A 27,366-nucleotide genomic window follows, 5' to 3' on the forward strand; every position below is an offset into this window, starting at 1 on the left:
AAACCAATAAACATTGTCATGTGATTTATGACCAACTTTCTCAAAAATTATGAGTAGGCTTCTACCTTAAGGACAATGTTGTGCTGTGCTTTTTTTCGAAATACATATTGTATGAATTGAGAAATGCGTTGGCTTGTGTTTTTCTTGCCAAATTTTGCTTAAATGTGTTGCTGGACTATTATTTGTTAAGAACTTTTCTCGTATACAATTCAAGTTATAAGGGGCATGTTATTTCTAGGATTTTTTCATAGAATTCTTGTTATGTTACTCTACAGTATATGCAGTTATTATTTGAGAAACATGAATATTATGTATTTGTTTAAGTAATTATGACGAATTCATTGTTTTTATCCATTTTTGGTAGAAAATGTCCCAACCTAAAATTTAGCCAGTATTTTTCGCACAAAATATTTATTGCATTGTTTCAGGGCTTGTATACACCTTCGCCAAGAAAAGGTATTGCATTGTTAGATTGTATTGTTTCTAAGGGGAAAATGTATAGGTCTTCATGCGACTCGAACGTTTTTGAATTTCTGTATTGTATAGTACACCATTACAGCATGTTCAGTTGTGTACTAAATAAGTGCCTGTATATGATAACGCCTTTTCGGGTATTTTTCGTTCTATTGTTGACCAGAAGTGAATACGATACTGTTACCGCCGTGATCGGTGACTCCGGTAACCAAAGATACCTTACAAACACGCAGTCGAAGTAATCAACACTGCTTATACAACCACACCATTTGTATGCAAATTAGCCGTAACGGCGCTAGAAGAGGGGGGGGCGTTGTTACGCAGTCAGCGCAGAGACCTCAGTTATTATCCCACAGCATCTATTGAAAAGCAGTGTTCCGTGCAGATGTACTGCGTTGATTTTACAAATTTGAAAATGTCATAAATTTGAAGGTAAGTGACAAATGTATCGCTCATATTTAAGTATCAAATTATCGACTTATATTAAATATTGGCTGGATAGGGGAGTTGAAAGTGGTTTGTTTATTGACAACGTGAACAGGTGAAACTACACTCTGACTTCACTCTAGTGTTGGCTGAATGTTTCGCTCTGTCGGATTTCATTACAGTCAGGTTTCTACTCAAAGGCGATGCCTGCAAACTCTTTTATCCGCTTTCTTTCGGACTTGCAAGAATGTATGTCCTTTCAATTTTTTTTTGTATTTTTGGTAAAACAAACATTCTCTCCACCAATTCATTCTATTGGATACTTTAAATAGGCATTCCAATACACGGTGCATAGCTCGGTTGGACACACACTAAAGCACACGAAACTGTGCAAAACGGAATTGAAGTACATTTTATCATTGTGAATTTATGGAAATAGCTACATTTGTGCCATCTGTGACATTCAATGCGCGTGTTTATAACAATATCTTCCTAAACTGAAGTATTTAAGTAGTAGGACCGGCTAATCAGTGGTCACCGGTATGTATGAATTTTACCCAGGTGTTGACCGTTCATAATTTCTTATACGTCAATGTCAATTCCAAATATACCAAAACAAAAATTACTACTTACTATAAACTAATTATTGTTACCAGCGTATAACTCACCAAAACAGGCCGAGATGTCTTTTTTTTTTTACTGTATATCATATTCGTAATATAGTGAATGGTGTGAATGTTGTACGCGCAAACCGAAGACATTAAGTTATGGTACTAATATTATTGTGAGGAACATACATGAAATATTTTTTACTACAATTTTGTTTTCATGATTTGTTCGGTGTACATGTCTGTGTTTCTGTAACGACGATCTGCTCTTTGACACAGGGGTGGTCGAATTTGACCCTCTCATTGGGTGGAACAGAAAGCAAAGTTGTTACATTCAGCACGGACAATTGGGAGTGTAATGACCGCTGATCAATCCCAAAACTTTCCCCCTCTGTTATAAAGCAAACATTGCCGCTCCACTGTGGTTACAAGTGAATGGGGATCGAATTACGTCACACGTAACCCACAACAAACGCCTTTGATTGAAGACATACTACAGGTTTGTACTAGTTAGTGGGATACATCAACAACGAAAAAAAATATCCTTTTTTTCTGAAACTAACGTATTGTGATTCGTTGGTGGTTAGTAGATTTCTACCAATTACGTTTATCGTTCTGGAAGTGGTAACTGGATTTGTTTCCATGGCAACCAACATTTCAGTGTTTCCTCATATCGTAATACTATCAAAACGACGGCCACTTTGATCGTTGAAAAAATTAAGAATACGACAAAGATTTTCTGTTTTCAGCATTAGAAAAACAGTGTTTGAACGAGGTAAACCGACATTTATTAAATTTATATTTATAGTTGTTTAACACACTACATAGTTCAGCTTCTTTCAGTCATAATTCATGACAAATGAAATGCAAAAATATAGACAAAAAGTAAATTTTGTCACGTGTAATCGGTAATTATGAAAATGATAATTGGGGTATATTTTTGAAATATCAGTTTTCATTTTGTTTTTCGAAAAACAAAAGAATTTCACAATGTCGAAAACTGAAACTTTTTATATAATATACGGTGTTGACTATAGTTTGAAAACAGGGCTACGTTTCAGTAGGCATTTCAGTGAAAGATAAGATAGCAACATTCAAAATATTGGTGAAATGAAATTGTTGTCACTGTTTTTTGTTTTGTATATTGATATTTCTTATATAGTTCCAATGAAGTACTATTTTAAATTAGCTTTTCACGTAGACTTCAATTTAACAAAATTCAATATTCAACGAAATCAATCTTCGACGTTTAATTATTTTTTCATTAGTTTTTTTTCATCCATGATTGTGGAAACACGGCATGATGTTGTATAAATCACCATAATCAAATATAAATCACCTGATTATATAATCTTGCAATGTGAACGAAAACATGTTGTTTTGTTTTTTTAATATTGTTGTTCGTTACGTATGTAACAAGGTTCCGCAATTGTGAAGTAGTGTGATCTTGTTTGGCATTAAAATGGTTGCCAATCCGCCATTTTGAATCAGATCATGAACCAAATGATCATGATATGATGTATGAGTGAAGTTTCAATTTGATCCAGGTCAGGTCAAGGCATGTCTGATATATAAATCCCAAACAACATTTCTTAAAACAAAATGGTAGCCAGTCGGCCATTTTGAACCCAATCCTGAAAGTAAAATGATGTGCATAAAGATCTCGTTTATGTTCGAACAGAATCTGTCTTTGTGTGATTTTTATGCATTTTTGGCATTAAAATGCTATTTGGCCATCTTGAATCGAATTATGAAACAAATGCATGTACATATGTCCGATATAATGTCTGATGTATGTATGAAGTTTGAACTTAATTGGCCCAAGTTTGTGTGAGATATGGCTGGATACGAACAGACGGACGAACGAATGGACGCACGGAGGTCAAGTGTCCGAACGGGGACTGAAAATGATAAAATCAGAGTGACGTCTGTAATTTGAATCTACATTTATAAGAAATACTTTACATATCCATGGCCAAATTCTGAAAACCATCATCTCAGCTAGGTCTAGAATTATAAATATCACGTGACTTTGTCATTTGTATTTGTTACCTGGAACCGTATAGATGTATTGTTTTCGCAATTCAACGCATATTTAAAAAGTCATCAAAATTTGATTTCGCCATGTCAGGTCCTAATTGGTCACAAATTATCTGAATGAATGTATAAACATAAAATTGTAATCTTTTCAGTGTTTTCTAATAACATCGACAATCAAGAATATCGAATTAGAACATTTATTGAGAACTAAATCCTCATCGTGTTTAACGAGGTTGGCCATTAGCAGTGAGGAAACAAGTAGACATGTCGCCATAGCAACATTAAAGTACTCTAAATAACCATTTTGTTGTACATGGAAAATATGATCCTATATTTCGTAACTATTTATGAATTACGTAGTTACTAATTGTGGACAAAGTGAATGGTTGACATGGTGATGAAACCAAATGCTTATAATAACATAAAATCACTGTTTATATGTTCGAAGGATTATATCATATTGATATATAACACCACCATTTTTATTAAAACTCTTTTCAATTATTTGTTCCAATCCGTGTTGTACAGGATATTTGTGTCAGCACATGTTACCTCTGAACCGTTCAGAAAAAAGACGATTAAAACATTACTAGTATATAACACTCATGACCGTAATACAAAACGACTATTTAATGAAAAGAAACAATATTGACAACTATTAACATTTAAACACGAAGTATTCTCGACAATTAATTAATTAATTCACTGATTATTTTCATTTTATTATGAATAATTATAATATTATGCCAATCGCGAAAGCATATTTTTCAGAGAGTTACGCAACATTGATTGGGTTTATTTGCCATGACAACATACCAATTATGAGATATGTTATTACCTTTTTATACCATGGCAATTCTAGGGGTGTGGCTGTTGTAAAATCAAACAGATGTTTATCCCCAGAACAATAATGACAAAGGACCGTGTCTCCCAGGGGCCGATCGACGCCTGGAGAGGAACACGCAGACTAAATCGCCATACATGTACTCCTTAACTGCCACTTAGTAAAATAATCAACTACAATAAAAACGTACAAATAAAATGCTTTGTTTTTTATGCATAATAGTTAGGCATATCACGTGACACAAATAAATAATTCAATTGCCAATACCTTTTCCGCACACATGGACAAAACAGAGAACAAATGCACGAACTACAAGGGTTAATGTATCAGTATTAGTCGGTGAAATAGTCTGACGACACTGTGCTGAGCAACGTCATCATTTTTCGAAATCATTTAACAGCATAAAATAATAAACATTTTCTTTAATAAACATTTTCTTTCTATAAAATAATAAACATTTTCTTTCTCGAAGAGTTGCCATCACCCATATTATTGCTTCTCCTGGTATTTATTGTTTTTTTTAAATATTTGTGTAATAGGCGACAGTTCCAGATACAACTGTTTTTGTTTCGATTAACTGAAAGTGCACGATGGAAAGAGTGAAGTGTATCACGTGACCATAGCCAACCAACCAACATGATAAATGAATATCTCAATAAAGAGGAGCAAAGACAACTTATTAAGGTAAATCCACGTGACTACACTTTTTCCCTGATGGTAAACACACGTGACTACACAGTTTTCCTGGCGGTAAACACACGTGACTACACGGTTTTCCTGATGGTAAACACACGTGACTACACAGTTCCCTGGCGGTAAACACACGTGACTACACAGTTCCCTGGCGGTGAACACACGTGACTACACAGTTTTCCTGGCGGTAAACACACGTGACTACACGGTTTTCCTGATGGTAAACACACGTGACTACACAGTTCCCTGGCGGTAAACACACGTGACTACACAGTTCCCTGGCGGTAAACACACGTGACTACACGGTTTTCCTGGCGGTAAACACACGTGACTACACGGTTTTCCTGGCGGTAAACACACGTGACTACACGGTTTCCTGACGGTAAACACACGTGACTACACAGTTTTCCTGGTGGTAAACACACGTGACTACACGGTTTTTCCCTGACGGTAAACACGGGTGACTACACAGTTTCCTGGCGGTAAACACACGTGACTATACGGTTTTCCTGCCGGTAAACACACGTGACTACACCGGTTTTCCGACGGTAAGCACACGTGACTACATACATGTGTTATAACTTCGTAAAACAGATTAAAAAAAAACAGTTAAGAGTAAAAAACCAAAGAATGCTTTTCTGTCTAACTACTGTTTTATCCTCGGACAGAGAAAACAGCATGCATACAAGACATGCAATATCAAAAACCTAAGAAATTAGAGAGATTGACGTGGCAATAGATAATGTAATTGATGGTTTATAAGATATGGCACAGTCCCTCCACCCTTATTATATTTAAGGGGGTTGAGGGACTGTGGATATGGGTATATGGTGATATACAATGAAAATCATGCGTTAATCGAACGTATTTCTATTTAATGGCGCCACGGGACGTAATGGGCGCTTTGACAGGTTTGATTGTGTAAATGACCGAAGTTATCAGGAAAAAAAACACATAGATGATTCAGTGAACATAAAATCCGGCGAATATACCTCTATTTCTATATTTTACATTCAATTCACCGTAAATCAGAGAAAATATATTCCATACAAAACACACACAAAATTATTTCAGCTAAAATAACGTAACAAACGTATTTTACAGTAAGTAACATCGGTGTTGATTTGACGCACGGGGAGTTAATATTGTTATTCTTTTATTAATTGCTAATTACACATCTGTCTTTTTTTTATTAATTTAAAAGAGTATATGTATTGCCATAGAAACTGGTGATTTGGAAACCACAAAGATTCTACTCGACAAAGGAGGGGACCTGATCAATGCCGATGAAGTGAGTATATCTTCTTCTGTTTCTAATAACCGAAATAACTCGTCTCTGTCAATTCAATTCAATATTCGAGTTCCAGTCCGTAACCTGCAGGCGGGGGATTACTTGTAATAGCTGTTCATATCCCTCACCAACTAAACAAATTATCGCCCGGCCCTTCCCTCAATCGCTGCTCAATGGAAGCAAATAATTATTCTTAAACGTGCTCATTACCTATAAAATATTGAATGTTCCGCTCCATTTCCTTCTCTGATTCCCTCCATATTTTGTAGAAAGTTTGAAAGACATTTGCAATCCACTTTGTATTTGTGATAACCCCTACCGTAGAAAGAAGAGTTCACGCTTCCAACAAATTCCCCAGCTCGCAAAATGGAACGGATTGAGCTTTGCCAGATTGTTCATTTCATTTTTCGAAATAAATATGTCTCATTGTCTGCATCTGTGGAACGGTAATGGACACAGTCACTTGGGGGCTGAAAAAAAAATCATCCGCTATACGTATATAAATAAATATATTTATATACGTATAGCGGATGATTTTTTTTTGAAAATTAGTATTTATTGATTTTCAGCCCCCAAGTGACTGTGGTAATGGACTGGAGATTAACAGAGTTCTTTACAATTTATTCCCAAAACTCACATTTTATTCAAGTTTATTTAGTTGCTAGAAAGTGCTGTTAATAACGCACTGATCTGTTCGCTTTAGTTAAAGGGCGGCTGTCGTCGTGCCGCGTCCTGTTCGTTATGGGACTCATAGCGACGTATACAACGCGTTTAAAATACATTGTTTATTTACATGAAATTCGAACACGCGCTGCGCGACGACCACCGCGCTTTAACATGAAGTCTAACGAAATGAAATTCAATGAGTTGTCGGAAATTGAAGAATGAATAGTACAAGAAACATTTTGAAGTTTGGAACGTTTCCAATACGTGAATGTTAATGTTTGGATTCATTTCTAAAAATAACTAAATAAATTCTGTATGATTACTGTTCCAGGATGGCAATATACCTGCACGGTCACTCTATCGAGACTTGTTAATGGTAGCAGTGGATGCCAATCAACCGGACGTCGCAAACTATCTCATCGACAAAGGCGTCGATCTGAACCACAAAATATGGGTATGTTGCATTGATTCATCAATATTATGTTGTATAAGTAGGTTCCGCCTCAGTCATGTGACTTCACGTACCTTTCCGAGACATACATTGATCAGTGGCGGCGGCACGGGGGGACCCTCTTCCGAAAAAAAAAAATATGCGACCATGCTGTGAGATGGTGAGCGAGGGATGGTGAGCAGATCTCCCCCTCCCACATGCACAACTTTCGTGCCGCCGCCTCTGTTGATATGAATACGCGATGGAAATACAAATGATTTATAAACACATTGAGATACTGGCATCAAATTTATCCGTGTTAGTCTATGTGTATATACTGTGGTTTCTATCCTATATTCGTTTATGAGTGTAGCTGCATTTCCGCACAAGTATACACACATGAACGTATTGTAGTTTACCAACGTCGTACCACAGACGCAGTAAATCCGTTGTGTTTAGGAAATAGCCTGTTAGATATAGCGTATAAGGTTTTATAAATAATATTTTATTAATAAAGAATATCATTTTTGTTTTATGATACATTATCAGTGGACCCATGGTGGTAAGAAGTCAGCGAGGGACTTTGCTAAAGAGACAACTTTGAAAGACGTTGTTTTGCATATTGATCAAAAACTGTCAACGTCACAGGTAAAATGGGTATTGTGAGAGCAGGGCTACACGACGAAAATTATTTGCATTATGTGTTGAGTAATTGATATCATTTTACTGTGATCCCGATACGTGAAGATGAAAACATTGAATGCACAGGCAGAAAATAAGTCTATTTTTCAACTTCGTCGACAAAAGCGAACTAATCTAGACCAATATTGTTATATAGCTACTTCAGTGTTATCACTAATTTAAAACAATGCTTTTATAGCAACTCTTTGTAGCGGTGTGTGAGGGCGATGTTGCGAAACTGGAAAACTTACTCGATAAAGGCGTGGAATATCGGCATGAAGTGGTACGTAACATAACATACCAGGCGCTCTTTGTTAATACTATCATGTTCAATAGATTGAAATGACAATTCAGCCCAGGCAAGAACAAGTTGTTGGGAACATTTTCCACGCTTATCGGACAAGAAAAAAACCTGAAAACCCGGATATACTCCCGGTTGTAAAGTGTTATGATGATTGTCGAATAATTTATTATTTTTCCCTGTGTTGTGTTTTCCTCTCTGAGTTTATAGCGCCCTCTCTAGCTATAATATTGTAATTATGTTTTTCCCCTCAGGATCTTTACGGAGATCCATTATCTGGTTGTGCTGGCTATTCCTTACTGATGATTGCAATAAAACACGAACAAAGCGAGATAGCCAAATCGCTGTTGTCACGTGGTGTCGATATTCATTTTAAGCACCAGGTAAGAAATATTCACCTCGAGAGGGCGTGATCGCCAAATTAAAAAAATTAAATTAGACATCCGGAATATACAAGTGACAAGTATTAATCCTCAGACATGAAGAAATGTCCTTTATATTGTTCTTCACATCTCCCTTTAGGTACATGTATATGAAATTTGTATTTCGTAATTATCTGAATGTTGCTATAAGCGTCGTTGTTTGAGGGCGCTTTTCGGCTAGGGGAATTTAACAAGTGCGTGTATTGATTTACGGTTACAGGAATGGGATCGTCCAGATATTGACTCTGACCCAATTTTAGTGGAATCTGTTACAGCCCGAGATTTAGCAACTCAGAATGGATTACTGGACGTGGTACGGATGATTGACAGCTTGGACACAGTAACAGAGGTGAAAACGTGTTACCATGATTGAATTCTTAAAGTAGAACTCTACACATAAATGCAACTACCCGAAAGTTATTAATTTTGCAATAAACTTGAATTTGAATAAGTTGGAGATCACCAGCCTAGTGTTCGAGAAAGGAATGGTTGTATTTTAGTGGATAGTGGCTATTTTGGCAGTATTATAGTGCTTTTACCATCGGTTTTCACGACATAGATATTATGCCATATCTCAAATTGTAGACTGGTTACATAGGCTGACAAATTAATATATTGTTACTGATGGGATATTTGAATTATTTCTAAACTTTAGATTTTAAAAAAGTGTCAAAAAATGCACATTGTGTTCTATAGAATTGTTCTAAAAAATGGCGCTTTTTGAAAAATATTAGAACAAGTTTCTCTAAGTACGTCACACACAAAACAATGCTATTTCGTGGTGCCATGAGAAAAAGCCATACGATTTAACATAATAGACCAATGAACATAGTCATGCGATTTATGACCAACGTTATCAGAGATTATGAGTAGGTCTCTATTTTAACACTTGCTAGTATTCAAGTTGTCTGCAATCTCAGACCAACTCTTATAATAGTGGTCTGAGCTGTGAAAGTGAACACAAAACAAGCTACTATCAACGATATCTATATTAGTTTTCCAACCATTGTCAATTCGGCTCATAGGGTTCCATGTGTGCAAATAGTTAATGATCTATTATTATTTTTTTATTAGAAAAACCAAGACGAATTACCAAGCGTATCTAAACATGTAGTTTACCATGAGAATGACGATGTGACCGATCTCAATCATAACGGCTCTCAAAATAGCCGCATAGTGCAGAGGAGTGAACATAGGCAATCGGGGAAAGGTTCCAGAAAAGAATTGTTATCATGCATTTGTGACATTCTGTGACGTTTATGTAGACTGCGGTTGTGACACGCAAGTGCATTGAGGGAATAATTTATTTAAATTTTACTCTGAAGAAACCTATTTACAGTACGGAATTATAATACTAGTAATAGTAATAAACATAATGTTATTTGTAATATACTATGTTTCATCGTGGAATATACATGTACTATTGAAAGGTAACGTCGCTCACGAGTGAAGGTATTTTTTATGTCTATCAAACTGGTCACGTTATTTCTAGAGATGCAACATTGACGTTGATGGCGTCAAAATACATACAGCACTAAAATTCACAATTTACGACACTTTGATAAAAACTAATATTATGGTCTGTAAAATATTAATGATAATAAAATGCAATATCACATTGGAGGAAACACTGAGTCAAGTCATGGGAAAGAATAAACTGGGGACGCGCAGAGGAATGTGAAAGAAAACGCATACTAGAAAAGTTGTGCTGCAGCTAGAGGACCGACTCTGCCAGGACTGGCAGCGATGAACTGTTGGCTGTCATTGCGTTATCATAATTGAATGAATAAAGTGGTAAGGAACATTTTGCTCACAAATCAGATAGGAAATCCGTGTTGTAAATGGCAATCAATTTTTCTCGTTTAAGGTAGAGATGCAGTTTACCTGACAGGTATTTTAATTAGTTAATTAGGAAATCAAGATGACCCTTGTCCACAAAACTATATATTTTCGGAAAGGTTATTGTATGCATTTACAAATTTGTGTTAGTATTTTGTTTATGGACACTGTAGTTTGAAATATGCACAAAAATATGCTTTTTTGGTCAAATGATTTAAAAAAAAAAATTAGCTTCTAAACCATGCTTCTGTTTCCTGTCAAAATTGGTTTATGGGCATATCTGTTTACTATGAAGGAAGTGCCGTATTGAAAATTGTCTTTTGCAGGGCAGCAGCTCAAATTTCACTACTTCAAGTTTATGCATAAATTAACACCCAGGCTAGTAACGCTGTTCAACCAAAAACAATGCTCCGACGGACTTTTGAAGATAAACACAGAGTCAATCATTTGTGAAAATTTCAAAACAAAAGGTCAAAGCGTCTATGAGCTTTTTTTTTTAAGTTCTGGGATGTGCACTAAAAAGAAGTTGCATAACAATTCACTCAGTAAAAAGTTTGCTAATGCTCATAATTAAAATGGCTTTAACAGTTCCAAATTTAAATGTATTATTTTTTGTTAAAAGTTAAATATAGTGCATAATATGGAGATGCCGTCATTTCTTTTTTTCACTATGTTTTTTATTATTATTTATGTACAGCCTTGCTAAATCTTGCTAAACATTCAAAAGAGAGAATGTTTGCACCTGTTATCTATATTTTAAAATCGTTTTTTGAGTATGTTCCACTATTCACAATTCTACAAAATTTTAACAGTCTATAGCCAAGACAGTTTGGATAATAAAAAGCGACGATAACAATACACGCTAAAAACGCAAAGGCTCATGGGTAGACACTTGTTTGTAAACAATGACATGTTATGGCCACCTGACGCATGCGTGGGAGACGACTCCCCCGCTTTAACCATTAGAAATCGAGAGGTTGCTTTTCATGTACATATTGAAAAACAGTCAATTCTTCTGTCCGCACCATTTAGTGACAAAGATTCCTTATGTTACTCGGCAATGAATTTGTACTGAATTTGATATACCAAATAAATATATGCATTACGTCATGTAATAAATTACTCAAAAGTACGTTCGATTAGAACTAACCCCGGGAGGGGGCAGTTGATACATAGCTGAGTAGGGAGGTGCCCCTGAGTGCTCAAAAGTGTGACAATTTTTATACCTGGATAGTGGCAAAATCTATACCCATATTTATACCAAAGTACCATTTCTGTCATCACTGTTTATTCCAAATAAAACAGTTATCGTATTTGCTCTATTAGAAAAGCATTTCTAATATATGCACATGTAAGCCAACAGTTTCATTGTATATTGATTTATTAAAATATGTATTTTGACCATAGAAACACCTCTGTCACTTACATATTATTAACAAAATGTTCAGGTTATTTAGGTTGTTAAATGAAAAATAACAGTTCGCTTTCTTTTTGTTCCCCTTTAGGGTCCGCTACCAGAAACTGGTGGTTGAACAAGTATACCAAATCTGAAAAATATTACCGATATTTATACCTATCTTGACCAGAAATAAGCCCGATACCAGTGGCGGATCCAGCAAAATGTATTGGGGGGGGGGGGGTTCCAAGCTACGCTTAAGATATACGGAGCGTAAATCGCAGAGAAGCTATGCGTAATCCAGATCATATTAGTCCATGAGCCAAGTGACTTTTCATTACCATTCGGGGTGGCAAAGGCTATCATATATCAAATTAAAGCTTATTTTGTGTAGATTTCAAAAATATATGATAGCAATGTTGTCATGGTAGCTTACAGTTAGCACGTGACCTCAACGTTCGCGTAGTATGCATAATGAGATTGGTCGCTGGTTGAAAGTATAATGTGAGTTACTGTCTAAATACTGCAAGAAATAATACTTTCATAGACTCGATCTATGATAGGAGAGATGTATTTGCATGTTAAGTCGAACACATCACACATGATTTGAAGATAGTACGTAATAGTGACGTCATTTCTGCCCACAGTTTAAAATTATATATTCAAAACAGACTTTTCTCGAATTTGCTTATGATTTCTCTAATAAACAACTGCTGATTAAGATTGTTTAATACATAACTAATAAACTATTGCAATGAGAAAACAACAGAAATTTTCTGTCCAACGGCATTGCATTAAATGTATCTAAAGTTCTAATGGCATACTTCGGTTTCATGAAAGTTGCGACCTTAATTAGGAATGCACAACTTTTCATTGTACATAATCGACTTGTACACATATTTTTGTTATGAGCCAGTAAAAGAAAAACAAAAGAAAACTTTTCTAAATACAGCTATATCTAATTTAAAAAATCGACGTTTCAGTAAATGAATTGATGTGTTTCTTCTACTGCAGCTTTGTTAAATTTGAAGGTCATGGCTCAATTCCCTTTGCTCACGCACAGCAACTTCATACACAACAAGTTATGGTTGTCTCAGTCAATATAAATCTCATCATCATCGTCCAGATCTACATGCAAATCCTCTTCCTCATCAGGTTGATTAGAGCAAGTTGTTAGGCGGCAGAGGTCAGAGCACTTCAATCCATTTTTGATACAGTCACAAGAATCACTATCACAGGACTTTTTGCACATGCATGACATCAGCTCTTTTACAGCTCTCGGTGCTGGAAGTCCAGTCATCCAGTCCAGTCTATTACAATTCTTTCACCAGCTCCATCATGCTCCAGAGTCCAGCCTTTACCAACTGGAGTTGGCACTTCGGCAGCTGATGCTTCTCCTTTCTTGGCACAGAAAACACCATATCAACACTGATGACATCAGAAACACCTTTCTTTGAACCATACAAAGCGCAAACGAAGGCTTCTAAGTGATGTAAAAGCTCCTCGGACAACTTCCACTCTTTCCCAAGCTTCTGGAACATGCTCTGATACTCTTTGTATGTCTATATACCGAGCATGGAGTTGAAACACTAGGCTTATAAGTAGGTATGTTGATGAAAAACGAAAATGCAAGACAAAGGACTCTGACATCAGTGTCTTCTGTGGAAATGATGATAGCACTGAACCATTGCTCTTTTGCAGCATGCTCAGCATGAAAGGAGTCGAGTGTTAGCCTCTTCATGTTCTGAGTTTAGTTCTTAAATTTCTATGACTCTCTTTTTTGTCAGCTTGTAACAACTTTTCCCACATGTTGCATACAGCTCCTTATCCCGCAGTTTTTCACGATTGCATGCTTTCCTCCAGTGCTCAACAACAAATCTTACAAGACTGTTCTTGTTTTTGCCATTGCGCAAAAAGCTTCAGAACTGCTTCACATTCTGGCCAGCCGCAAGGTTCTTGAAGGTGATGGCATCTCTCTCACCTCTAACTCTCAATTGACTGAATGGACTATTCTCTGTGCACATCAAACACAACATCTATTCTAGAACTACTTTCTCCTTCACGCAAAACTCTAGATAAGATCATGTCTGTGATCTCATCAAATGAAAGATAGTCAACCTTCAGCTTCTGGACCAGTGTCATGCCATCAATACAGTAGGTCTCAGGACTTCAACTGTCGGCTGAACCAACTTTTCCAAGTTGTGCTTTGTTGGTTTTGCAGGGAAAACCACTGCGGCAAGCCAGTGATGTAGGAAGAGGATCTAGCGGATACTTCAAAACATCTTGCATCTGTAAATCCTGACTTTCAGCTATTATAATAATTCTTGCGAACATATTTCGATCTGAACGGAGAACAGTCTCTGTGCCTTTGTCTTGATTACTGTCTTTGTCTTTGACAAATGGCTGAAGGTTTTCAGCTTTTGTTTCTTTAACGTGTCATGCAACTTGACTTTTGCTGGCTCTGATTCCAGATGGTTCCTCTTGAACTCATGATAGGCTACATCACCAACAAGATATGCACATTTAAGGTTATGTGCAATGTCTGCTGAGGCCATAGCCCCAGTAGAGATACTTGACAGCTGCATATGCCCAGCAAATGGATTTGTCCAGTTCTTGATGAGTTCTACCATTGTGGCAACATCTTTCTCATCTCTAGCAATACGAGTTGACTGGAGATCAGCATGACCTTTATTACCTTTGGCACAGCCTACCATTTCACGCAAAATACCAAGAACCAAAGCCCTGAACTCGGCTGTCATATAGTATATCTGTACAGCTCCAGGTTTCAAGCTGAATCCTTTTGTTCTCCCAGGTGTTTGGGTGTCTTTATTAAGAGTTTCTTTAACAGTCTGATCAACAGGGATTCTTCCGAATGGGTTGTTCTCTGTACTGAGAGTTCACCAGATTTCATAAACTCATATATTTCAGTGTGTTCGTCGGACATGTATCTAGCGTAGTTAACTGCATCATATGCAAAACACCAGGTGAAGCATCCAGTCTTCTTCTCTTGAGGCACAAATCATGTCAAGCATTAGTTCAATCATGTCTATGTATGAAATCCATAGTGCTGAAAGGGAGTCATTGTTGTTACGGAGATGATGTGTGTACTCTGTGTACAGATGAAACAAATGCTGAAAGTGTCGACTCTGGATAACTTCATCATGACTTTCTTTTGTTGCGGCAAAATTGAAGCACAATAGCTGTACGTGATATCATCGCAAGTCTTAACTACATACGTACTTGAAGCTAAAAATAAGATGGCAGATTAGCAAAAACATCAAAGCTACCACAAAGTTACAAAAGTCCAAAATCAGCAAATCTGATTGAACCATTGAAAAATATCTTATATTTAAGGAACTAACGTTAAACGAGTGCTTATTTACATACAAATCAAAACATGTATTCAAAGGCAAGCAACTCAATTTAAACCTTATTTGCATGCACCAAACGGGACGCCTGATCTGCAAAAACTTTAATTTGAGAGAAAAATTCTGAAAAAAAATTACTTTTACGTTCATTCAAATATTTATGCAGTAGTAAAATGCATTGTAAAATGTTTCAGTGCTGAAATTAAAAAAAATCAATTTGATTTTAGCAGAAAATGTTAATATATTTTCTAGCGTCATAATTTTTAGATTTTTCATGATGACGTCATTGTCACGTGATTTTTTTCGAAAAATTCGAAAGTTAAATTTACTTGCAAAAATATACATCAAAGTACCAACATGTTACAACAGTAGCTATGTTAGCTGATTACATTTTGGGAAAATAATAGCCAAAAACGCAATTCAATGAATTGTTTTTTCTATCATCTAGACTTCCCTTCCATAGTTTATAATGGTCGACTCCTTGGTAACAAGTGAAAGGTCACCTGACTACCTGACACATAAAGCCCAGTCTTTTACCAGTATATCCACATATGTCATACAAGTAGGACATTGTCTGTCGTGACTGATACGGGAACCTATATACGCTTGTAAGCTGTTGAATGTAAAACACAGGTAGGTAACAAAAACAGAGGTCTAATACTTTTTACAAACTTGTAGACAGTGAGTACAATGAGTAAGATGGTTTTTAAATTTAACTATTTTTCAGCAGACATTAGTACAAAGTGAGTGGGTGTGGAAAACTATATAAATATTATACTTATACTGAACAGACTGAATTGTGTAACAAATGCGACCGGCATTCTTACATTGTAAAGGAACATCCAATGCCTGTATCTCGCATGAAACAAATATTTATGTTATCTCTAGTTTATAATAACACAAATATAAAATATGCAATGATTGCGAGAATTGTATTCCAGATTTCTAAGAATTGTCTGCACATACAAGGAAATACTTTACATAACAAAAGCAGCCATCTTGAAAAGTTAGTTCACAAGTTTGTGACCTGTGAAACTTTAGCACTGTGTTTGTGGCTTATTTCTCTACAAAAAGTTGTCTTGTACTATGTTTTCTTAGTTGTTGTGTAACAGCATTTCAAACAAGATGTTAAATTTAACACTTCTGATAACATAATCCAAGAATGAAAAACTTATATCGAAACCCCTCTTTAATAGCGAAACCTACATGTAGTGACACTTGGTAATAAATACAACAGACATAGACATTTTGTATAGTTTTTTGTTGCATTTTAAAACTATCATTCCATGTGGGATACCCCGGCATACATTGTATACATTTTCTAAAGACAGGTCAACACAAGAATAACACACACCAATAAATACTGTATTTGTCCGACTCATGTTTTTTAGTGGGTGGGCATATTTTAGACAAATTTGTGGTTAGTGTGTCTGTAGGTCTGTGTGTGTGTATGTCTGTTCCACTGATATCTACAGAATGGATTATCAAATTAGTGCATAAATGCTTTGGGATAATGCTCAGTTTTTTTTATTGAAGTTATTGCATATTAATTACCTAATTTGCATATTAGCCAATTTTATTAATTTTCACTTGTTTTCCAAGTACCATTTAACAGATTACAATGATTTGGTACATATATGTTCTTGGATAATGCACAAACCTGATGTTTTTGATTGAAATACATGCATATTAATGACCTAATTAGCCGAATTTTAGTTTTTCCACCAATATATCAACCACTCATGGTTTATACATGTTTAGGGTTAGATTACATGTATGTGCTTAACAATTACCATATCTGCATAAATTAACCAATTCCACAGATAGAGTACTATTTATCAAATTTCAATGAAATTTTGTTCAGACAATAGCAGGTCTGTTGTCAAAATAAAATATACTTCAATGATTTCCAAGCTTTCTTTGATTACACGCTTAGTTTAATGTTAATCAGTTCTTCAATTGCTTTATGCAAATATATTCTATGTCAACCTATTCCCATGGCACAACGAGTGAAATCATCCAAAGTCACATATCTGTTTGTATTTAAATTACTGGTGATTGAATATAATGGCAAAACCACTTTTTAGTGTGTATAAAATTCATACAAGTGCCTGTCATACAAGTTAACTGGTACATCTATTATTTCGTTTACAAACATACCCTTAGAATGTTAATTATAAATACTACTTACTCAGTATTTATAAAATGTGTTATCTATAACAATGTACAATTGCTAGTGAAACTATGAGTAAATCTTAGTTTGCAAACACCCCCCCCCCACACTTAAGGGATCCCATCCCATTCAATCAATGTTTTTGTATAGACTGTCTTTTGCCAATCAGAGCCAAGTTCATCTACACACGATATGTAATGTCACACTCTCCATTGTTAGTTTCATTACTAAAGATTATTATATAATCGGTAAGACTAGTATATAATCTGCTTTCACCAGAGACACAAACACTAAAAGTGAGTTAGTATATGGCATATATGATTTCACTTCAGATTCTATAATATTAGACTTACTCTCTACTTGTGTTATTTTAACATTATATATTACAGACTATTGTCTAATCATGGCTGTAGCTGCCTTGGATGCAGTAGATGCTGGTGCTGTCTTGGCGGAGATTAATGAAGACTTCCTGTGTTGTGCTATATGTCTAGAGCGGTATTCAGACCCAAAGATACTACCATGTCAACATACATTTTGTGAGAAGTGTCTAGTACAACTAGCTGAGAAAGGAGTAGCTGATACGTTGATGTGTCCAACCTGTAACAGGTCAGTAAAGGTACCCATCAATGATCTGCAGTCTAATTTCTTCATGAGCTCACTTCTAGACAAGATACCCGAGAAACTGGTAGCTGGTACCCCTAAAGTGTGTGAATTTTGTGAAGAAAATGAAGTCACTTCTATCTGTGTTGAATGCCAACAGTATTCCTGTACATCTTGTACTAGAGTACATAAAAAAACCAAGGCAACAAAATCTCATCAGGTTCTATCACTTGATGAATATCAAGAGACAAAGAACAAGAAGCCATTTGCTGTACAGCCGATACAATACTGCGAAGTCCACACAGATAACCAGTTGAAGTACTACTGTGACACCTGTCAGACACCTATATGTTTGGAGTGTACAATCATAGATCATAAAGTACACCAACACAGATATATTAAAGAGGTGGCAGATGAGTATTCTGAAGAATTAAAGGGGAAGGTCAGGAAGTTGAAAGTGAAAGCAGATGAAGCCGAGACAAGTAAAAAGTCAGCCAAGGCAGCCTGTGAGAAACTGAAAATTTGCTGTAAAGAAGAAGAAGCAAAGATAAACAAGAAAACTGATGAAATCTTGGCAGATCTGAGAAGACAGATGGAAGTAGTTAAGCAGAAGAAGGAGAGATTGGTTGATCAGTTGAAGACAGAATACACAGCTAGAATAAAGAATATGGAAATCAAAGTTGATGAACTGGAGATGAAACATGGAAACACAGTCAGTACTTGCAGCTACCTAGAGACACTGGTGCAACATGGGAATCCCAGACAGATTTTGAGTGCCAAACAAGTTTATCAACAACGAATTGATGGGTTGATTACCATGGAAACTAAACCACAACGTATTCTTGATGTAATAGAGTTCAAACCGCATCCAGGGAGAGATTCTGTAGGAATGCTGGCAACAAATGCATGTCCACAAAACTGTAGTCTTGATAATATCCCAAAACAACTGATCAAAGGTGACACTGCTACTTTCATGGTAACAACCAGAGATAATCAAGGAAAACAAGTCATTCCACGCCAGGTGGTTGAGGCTAGAGTAACAAAACCTGATGGATCAAGTGAAGATATCAAAGTACAGGATAACAATGATGGAACACACACAGTGATGGTACATGGAGAAATAGATGGGAAATATAAAGTGTCAGTGACAATAGACAATCAGCCAATACCAGGAACACCTGCACAGATCAATGTCATTAAAGGATTGGTGAAGACTATTGGTAAATGTGGCAGTGGAAAAGGGGAATATATTGTGCCAATTGGTGTTACAATGGATAAGGATAGTAACATTGTTACAGCTGAGAGGGGTAATAAAAGACTACAAATTACAGACAAGAATGGAAATTATAAAAATATTATAAAAATTGAAAAATGTATTCCACATGATGTGTGCATATTTAATGACAAATACTACATGACAGATATTGATAATGCACAAGTTGTTATCAGTGATATGAATGGTCATGTGATCAAACGATTCAGTGAAAACATGAAGCATCCTCAACGCATTGCTGTTAGACCTGCAGATGGTATGGTGTATGTATCTGACTGGGATGGGTTAGTTGTTGAGAAAACAAATAAAGATGGCCACTGGATAAGAAAATACACAACAGATGGAGAATACATCAAATCATTTGGGGGTTTTGGAAGTAAACAAGGACAATTTAAAGGTCCATTCTGCATGGCTTTAGATAATCAAGGATTACTATTTGTAGGTGATTATGACAATGACTGCATACAAGTCTACAATACAGATGATGAGTACATGTATTCATTCAAGTGTTCAGGTAAAGGAGATGGTCAGATATACGCACCACGTGGCATAGCTATTGATAATGATGGATATGTATATGTGGCTAATTTGCATAATAAGTTACAAAAGTTTGATAGAAGTGGTCGTTTCATCTGCCGTATTGATAAGAACATTGATGGACTGAATATAACAGGAGGGGTAGAAGTAACTGATGATGTACCATGTAGAGTGGTTGTAGTCGACTGTGATAACCATTGTGTTAAAATCTTTGCACAGTAATTACAGTTTTAGATTTTGATCACTACAGACTGATAAAAGTTGCAATTGATACTTTGCTAAATTGGTTAAAATGTGTTAATTGGATAGCACTGGAAGTGAAGGACATTATATTACTGTAGAATACTTTATTTTCGCTTAGAATGGATGATTCTGTGAAAATAAAATCAAGCGAATATACTTTTTTCCCTATATTTCACATTAAACTCATCAAAAATCAGTGAAAATAAATTCCAAGCATAACGCCCAAAAAGCCTTTTCAGCGAAAATTTATTCCAGCGAAAATAAAGTATTCCACAGTCTAATTGTTCTTAAAGCATTTGAACTGATGTATTATGGAATTACAAATCAATGTAATGTAAATATTCTTTATTTAGTGAAATTCACACTGGAAATTATATGAAATGTTATTTTATATAAAATGTACTAACTGCAAATTATAACATTTTGTTTTTAGGTTATCATTTAGAATTCAAGTTTGAATGATATTAATTTGTAATCTGAGAAATGGCTAATACGCTCAATTATTAAACAAAATATCTGTCATCGTGAGAAGGAGCACTGTATATATATATATAGAAATTACAAATTGGGGATACATGGGTCTTATTTACTGTCAAAATAGGTATCAATTCAGGGTATAAATATCTGGCAGATTGTATCTGTCTGGGGTAGCTGTTTTGAATAAATATGGATCTATATACAAGAATTTGAATCCTGCGTAAATATCGTTGAACTGTTTTAATCAAGACCCAGTCACAGTAAAATAAATGGTCATCTTTATTCGGTATAATAATGGGTTGCACAAATTGTATGGTTCTTTTTCAATATAAAAATGCTAACACTTTTAAAAGCTCAGTGGCCTACCCAGTGTTAGATTGTGTGGTGTTGTGCAGGGTCTCTAGATTAATTATTAGAAAATGAAAACTAAAAATATGGAATGTGTATGTGGTATTGTCAATATATTTTTTACAAAGTTCTGATAATTTCCATTGGTTATGGGCATCCCTACACTTAGACTGTCGACAGTCAGTCATACCTAAAATATTAATCTGTTATTGTTATTAAATATTTCGTATACACATAATATGTGTGAATAAACTGCGAAGGCTGGGACAGGAAGTATAGAGTCTCGTTAGGTACGACCGACTGTCCAGTGCTGCAATTCATTGGTAAGACTTCTTAACAGATCCAGGTATATTCATATGCAAATGTATAGTCGTGGGGATGTCCATCATTTTATCGTGGCCAATCGTGAAAAAGGTCAGGGGTCGCTGGATACTAGGATCACCCACCATATGTGAAGCATGTCTTGACTGTACCAGAGTCCCTCTATCCTTTGTCTGGAAACTGTCATTGCATTAGGTATGAATTGGCCTCCTTCCCTGGCAAAGGCGCTTTGCAGGTATAGGCAAAGCATTGTCATGTGATCAGTACACAGCCGGTCACTATTTCTGACATCGTCAGTGCTATGCGTTTTTTCATAACATAGTTGTTTATTCCAGAATTCAAGCTTTTTCACATAATTTTTTAATCAGGATAAATGTACAAGTCATATTCTAGCCAGCGAGTAGTTCCTCAATTTATCTATTTTACCAGCAGCGACACATTTTCACAACAAATTGTTCATACCTTTACCCAGAAAAGTTTCATGTTTGATTTAGGGGTGATTGAAATAAACTCTATTTTATTTATCCTACTTCTCGGGGCGAAACCAATATTTGTCTTCGATTTTGACATTTTATGGTCAAATCACATCATTAACTAGCAGCCTGTCGGCTGATATAGCTCCGCTGTTATCAATGCACATTTCAATTAAAGAACTGAAGATATCATCAGAAAATAAACAATACGTGTATTAAAGCAATCAGACTTGCTGTTTTAAAAAAAAAATTGGAAATATAACATTTTATCAAAAATATTCATTAAAATTAGATAACTGAAGAACAAAATCATCACGAAATGAACAAATCTGAGAGAGGTCCACATGTAGTAGCTAGATATGTAATATCAAAACAATTGGACTTGCGGTTTTTAACAAGAAGTCAAAAATATCACTTTTTACTAAAAATTTTCACCAAAATTAGAGAATTGAAGATATCAACATGAAATGAACAAACCTAAGAGAGGTTTACCCAAGGTACATATACACCAAGTATCAAAGCATTCAGGCTTGTAGTTTTCAAGAAGAAGTTGAAAAAGTAAAACATTGACACAAATGGCGACGACGACGAACAATCACTCATATGATAAGCTCCGCTCGACAAAATCAACAGTGGAGCTAAAAATGGAAATGTGCTCTAGTTTGTCATGACCTCATATATCTAAAGCTTATATAATTAATCACTTTTATCTCCATGGTCATCAGTTAGTGCCTATCACCACGATTACCAACCACTTTTCAAGTGTGCTGTCACCATGGAGACAAATAATCGTTGAATGTTTTGATTCACACATGCAGTTATAACCATACAATAACACAATTGTTCATTTTAAAAGCATTTATTGCAAGATTGTGAATTACAAAAAAGAAAGAAGAGAAAATACTGCACACAATCTTGGAGACTGTTTTTGCAAATGGTAAATCTGAGAACCATCCCATTTTTAATGATAACCTGGATGGGAACAGATCCCCAAATCGAGGTTCACAACAGAAGAGGGTACATTTTACAGAGGGGAAAAAATGAACAATCCATGATAACAAATTCTGCATTATTATTTGTCACTGACTCAGCACTCAAAATCGTAAGTCGTCAACTATGGAAAGCTGCATTTTAGACCAATTTTTTTGATACACGTAATACTGCGGCAAAATGACCTGCGTGGTAGCACATGAACAAACATTGAGTAAATACTTATGATGTCTGTGCCATGCACATACAAACAGGTCACAGACAGCTGGGAAAAATAATTTTGTTCAAATTATTCTCCATCTTCAGCTATCACCATGTATCTAATAATAATACAGGCCATGTGGCATGATAAAGGTAATTTACGAGATGAAAAAATTGGTAGAATAAAAATGCAGTTGGTCTCTAAATAAAAGAAAATACCCCCATAGGGAGCACAAAATAAAACTGTTGGTGCTTCTTTCCAAAAACCAACAAACAAAAATATTTTTTTCGGAGAGAACATCAAGATAAAAATCAGATCTACTTGATGAGGAAACTAAGAAATCATAAACGCCCATTTTAACATTTGTACCTCAAAAAATATTTGGTTACAATAAGACACACCCTCTTCCCACACTTCAAACTCAAAAATGTATATAGCAGTTACCAGAGTTCCCTAAATACAGTGTCAGTCCAGCAAAGATATCCCTCACCCGCCCAAAGCAGAGACAAACTTCCCCAAGCATAGACAAGCCGATCCATTAGTGCAAAGACCTTACAGTAGAGGTGAAAACTAGTTGTGTGAGGGTGCTAGACATGTGGTCAGGACCATCACTACAAACTCTAATGTATAATGATTTAAAGTGTATTGAAACAATGTCATATTATATTAACAGTTATATTATAATACTTAGCAAGCAAAACTAAAATGGTTGGGAAATTCTAGAAAAAATTCTAAATACACCCCACTCCCTCCCACAGCATAAATATTTGGGGTGAATAAGCACAGATTTGAAGTGTTTAAGTTTGTCCCTAATGACAGAAACTATCTACACTTCTTCTAATAGTAAATATCAAAGGGTATCTCACAAAGCATTATATATGTATCAGTGATTGGTTAACCCATGTCACATGATTCAATTCTTCAACTTGGATTCGTTAAACAAAACCAGATATCTACCATATTAAACATGTATCAGTGATTGGTTAACCCATGTCACATGATTCAATTCCTCAACTCAGATTCGTTAAACAAAACCAGATATCTACAATATTAAACATGTACCATGCAGTGATAGGTTAACCAATATCACATGATTCAATTCTGGAGCAAAACGGGTTAAATAGCATAGAAAAGCCTTTGAAATAAACATAATTTCAGACTGATTTTGTTCAATAAAAAACAATACTTTTTGAAATTATTTTCTCCACGGACGACACAGAACATACACATGAGGTTAGTGAAGACCTTTGATAGTTCTAAAAAACTTGAGAGTTGGAACAAAATGTACATGATTGCTTCTTATCACACCTGTAAGTACGAAGCAAAGTCAAATAATTTACACAACCCAACAATGGGGGACAAAAAAGAAAGATTCATTCTATTTTCCTGACATTGTGGCCAGTGAAACTGAAAACCACTTACCAAAGATAATTTCTTTTAAATCAATTAATAATAAAATATCACCAAGACAACAGCAGGCCATTATTCTACTGAATACTGACGTCCAGTGGTTAAAGTTAGCTCAATTAAGTTTTTATCATTTTTTTTTTATGACAAACGCAAGCAAAAGTAACCAAGTACTGAACATGGTTTGCAGCAAAATCACAGTGACAGGTCCTTCAAATTATTACACTGATTTAGAGAGAACAAATTACATACCAACTACCGGTATGTAACAGTGTAATGTCTTTTAAACGAACTACAGATCCCATCTCCCAACATGCACTGCCCCATTTGATTTGACCCGAGCCTGCCATATTTACAAAGCAGCGTTAACAATTTGTAGAAACAATCAGCCAATCAGCAATTAACAATTGATGGGAAAATTAAATAACTTTTGATGTGAGCACATGTTGACATGTTCCAGCATATAGATCCGTATATATCAAATTATATACCGATTATTCAAAAATTTATATTCCTATTATTTTTTTGTATCTGAAAAAACATGGAAATTATAAAAATCTATTCTGTACTATATTTCAATAAGGACATGTTTCCATTTCTAAATTACTTTTAGAATTTAATCTACGTTATCTTAGTTTGCACTTCAGTGTACAGTTAAATTTTTCAGTACTTAAACCCACCAAATATTAGGTGTAGCCCACATGCATTACATAAATAAGGCCAGACTTTTTTTATTCCTTGTTTCGTGAGTTTTTATAAGGCAATTTATTTTGAGGAGGGCGAAAAAAAAATAAAATTGATTTTTTTTTCCCATTAGATTTGTGTGATTCTCAAGGAAATGTAAGTGAGATCATTGATCGGAGAGAAGAAATGAAATACAATTTTATTCCATGTATAACCTTGTTTCTCATCTGCGCGAGACTTCGGTACTTTGATCATGATACTCCCACGAAAATGCAACTTGGATTTGTTATGCAACGGGCGGTAAAAAATTGAAGATGAAAATAATATTTTTTTTAGCAATTTTTTGCACTTACAAGTCGACCGCCGCGAGAAATTACGGTGAAATAAAATTTTATTTTTATTTCATTTTCGGCTCCTGTTCATTCGGCGGGTTCGCGAAACAAGGGATAATAAAAGTCTGGCCTAATCTAGAATCTATGAGCTTTCTAAGGTTAATTGAAAAATGCCTTCAAAATAAATTTAACTATGTCAAAGATCTGCAGATCATGTGATTATAAGTGGCCAATGAATGGAGAGTATTTTGACTTCCCTTGTTTCCAATGAATTCAGCCTGTATTATGCAAGAATTGAATATATTTGCATGACTAATAAGATAAACCAGCTATTGATCCTAGGCATTTATTGTGGAGGTGTCAATACATTAAGTTTAAATAAATTTGCATCACTAATGAGATAAATTGACCATTCATGTTGTGCGTTTATGTAAAAGGGTCAATAAATGACAACTGACATTTGCATGGCTAATCAGATAAATCAGCCGTTGATTCTAGACAGTTCAATCCGTTGAATCCCAGAAAGCACATAGATTCTTAACAAGCCTGCTAAGAGGATTAGATGATGGTTGATATAAATAGATTTTAAATTAACATAAAGATTGTGGGGCTCACAAGATGTGAAGCAAATAGAGAACAAATATGCAACAACAACAAAATTAAATTTTTTTTAATTTAGGGTGCATCAGTAAAACACATTTCCTTTTTTCTTAAGATTAATCATTTACAAAATTTCAATAAATTAGGGGAAATGAAATTCATCTTTCACTTCCATTAATTGATCAAATGAAAATATACTATTTTTCTGAAACTGTTAACAAATAATAACTTAACTTTGAAAACTAGAAAGACCAATTTGAAGGACCTGACCCATTAAAAATGTCTTGATAAAAAATATCTGTAAAAATTGCACTATGATAAGTCTTCTTTTTTAATATCTTTGTTCTTTTGCTTTCTTTCTTGCAACATGGTAGATGCTGCTCGCTGCGCTTGTTGTGGAAGGTCAGACGGGTCAGACAGCACAGTTGTCTTGGAGCTGAACTTTCTTAATGCGGTCGTCACAACTGAAATTGAGAAGGACAATTTGAATATCAATACATTTGAATTCACCTTTATTAGTATTGATTACACATCTTCACAGCCCTCAAATAGTACACTGCAAAATACTTTATTTTCACTGTTTTTGCTGAAGGGATGATTCAGTGAAAATAAAAATCCAGTGAATATAACTATAATAATAATATAACTTTTCCTATATTTTACATTCAACTCATTAAAAATAAGTGAAATTAAATTCCATACAAAACACTCAAAAAGTCTTCAGCAAAAATTAATTCCAGCTAAAATAAAGTATTTTATGGTAGTGTATAGGTTTAATAGGTTTCTCCTTATCTTAACTATGTTTCATTTATTAACTTAGCCATTGTTAAGAAAATACTGGGCTTTATTTTTCACTGAGTTACCCAGTTTCATTGAACTTCCATGCCTAAATGACTTGCCCAGTTTCATTGACCAACCATGCTTTAATGTGTTGCCTGGTATAATTGATCTACCACACCAAATTGACTTTACCAGTTTCATTGACCAACCATGGTCAAATGACCTGACTGTGTATTTGATCTACTAAGAAGCCTAAATTGACTTGCCCAATTTCATTGACCTACTCTGCTTAATTGACTTGCCCAATTTCATCGACCTACTATGACTAAATGATTGCCCAGTTTCATTGACCTACTATGCCTAAATGACTAGCCCAGTTTTATTGACCAACCAAGCCTAATTGACTTGCCAAGTTTCATTGACCTACCATTACCAAATGACTTATGT

General features: G+C 35.2%; 2 protein-coding genes across 4 annotated transcripts in view; one reads left to right on the top strand and one right to left on the bottom strand.

Moving 5' to 3' along the window:
• The first annotated feature begins 766 nt into the window (after nt 1-766).
• Nucleotides 767-20,990, top strand: LOC144350393 (E3 ubiquitin-protein ligase TRIM71-like). Of its 3 annotated transcripts, XM_078008576.2 has the most exons (9): nt 767-906; nt 4,932-5,076; nt 6,290-6,376; nt 7,374-7,496; nt 8,022-8,120; nt 8,353-8,436; nt 8,709-8,837; nt 9,097-9,225; nt 9,951-10,504. In XM_078008576.2, exons 2-9 carry the CDS (start codon nt 5,029-5,031, stop codon nt 10,128-10,130), a joined length of 879 nt encoding a protein of 292 aa, XP_077864702.1. In that variant the 5' UTR covers nt 767-906; nt 4,932-5,028; the 3' UTR covers nt 10,131-10,504. The 3 variants fall into 3 exon arrangements, with proteins under 3 accessions (XP_077864702.1, XP_085360548.1, XP_085360549.1); XM_085504422.1 differs by lacking the exons at nt 767-906; nt 6,290-6,376; nt 7,374-7,496; ... (3 more) ...; nt 9,097-9,225; nt 9,951-10,504 and adding exons at nt 1,260-1,440; nt 18,042-20,990; XM_085504423.1 differs by lacking the exons at nt 767-906; nt 6,290-6,376; nt 7,374-7,496; ... (3 more) ...; nt 9,097-9,225; nt 9,951-10,504 and adding exons at nt 1,803-2,007; nt 18,042-20,990.
• Nucleotides 20,991-22,764: 1,774 nt separating this feature from the next.
• LOC102802622 (uncharacterized) overlaps nt 22,765-27,366 on the bottom strand; it is a 64,489-nt gene continuing 59,887 nt past the window's right edge. Inside the window, exon 16 of the mRNA XM_006815495.3 lies at nt 22,765-26,603. Coding sequence (XP_006815558.1) covers nt 26,452-26,603 — 152 coding nt within the window. The 3' untranslated portion in view covers nt 22,765-26,451. The remainder of the gene's footprint in view (nt 26,604-27,366) is intronic.

The sequence above is a fragment of the Saccoglossus kowalevskii genome, chromosome 10 (genome assembly GCF_978046115.1).
Source record: "Saccoglossus kowalevskii chromosome 10, keSacKowa6.1, whole genome shotgun sequence".
Taxonomy (NCBI): domain Eukaryota; kingdom Metazoa; phylum Hemichordata; class Enteropneusta; family Harrimaniidae; genus Saccoglossus; species Saccoglossus kowalevskii.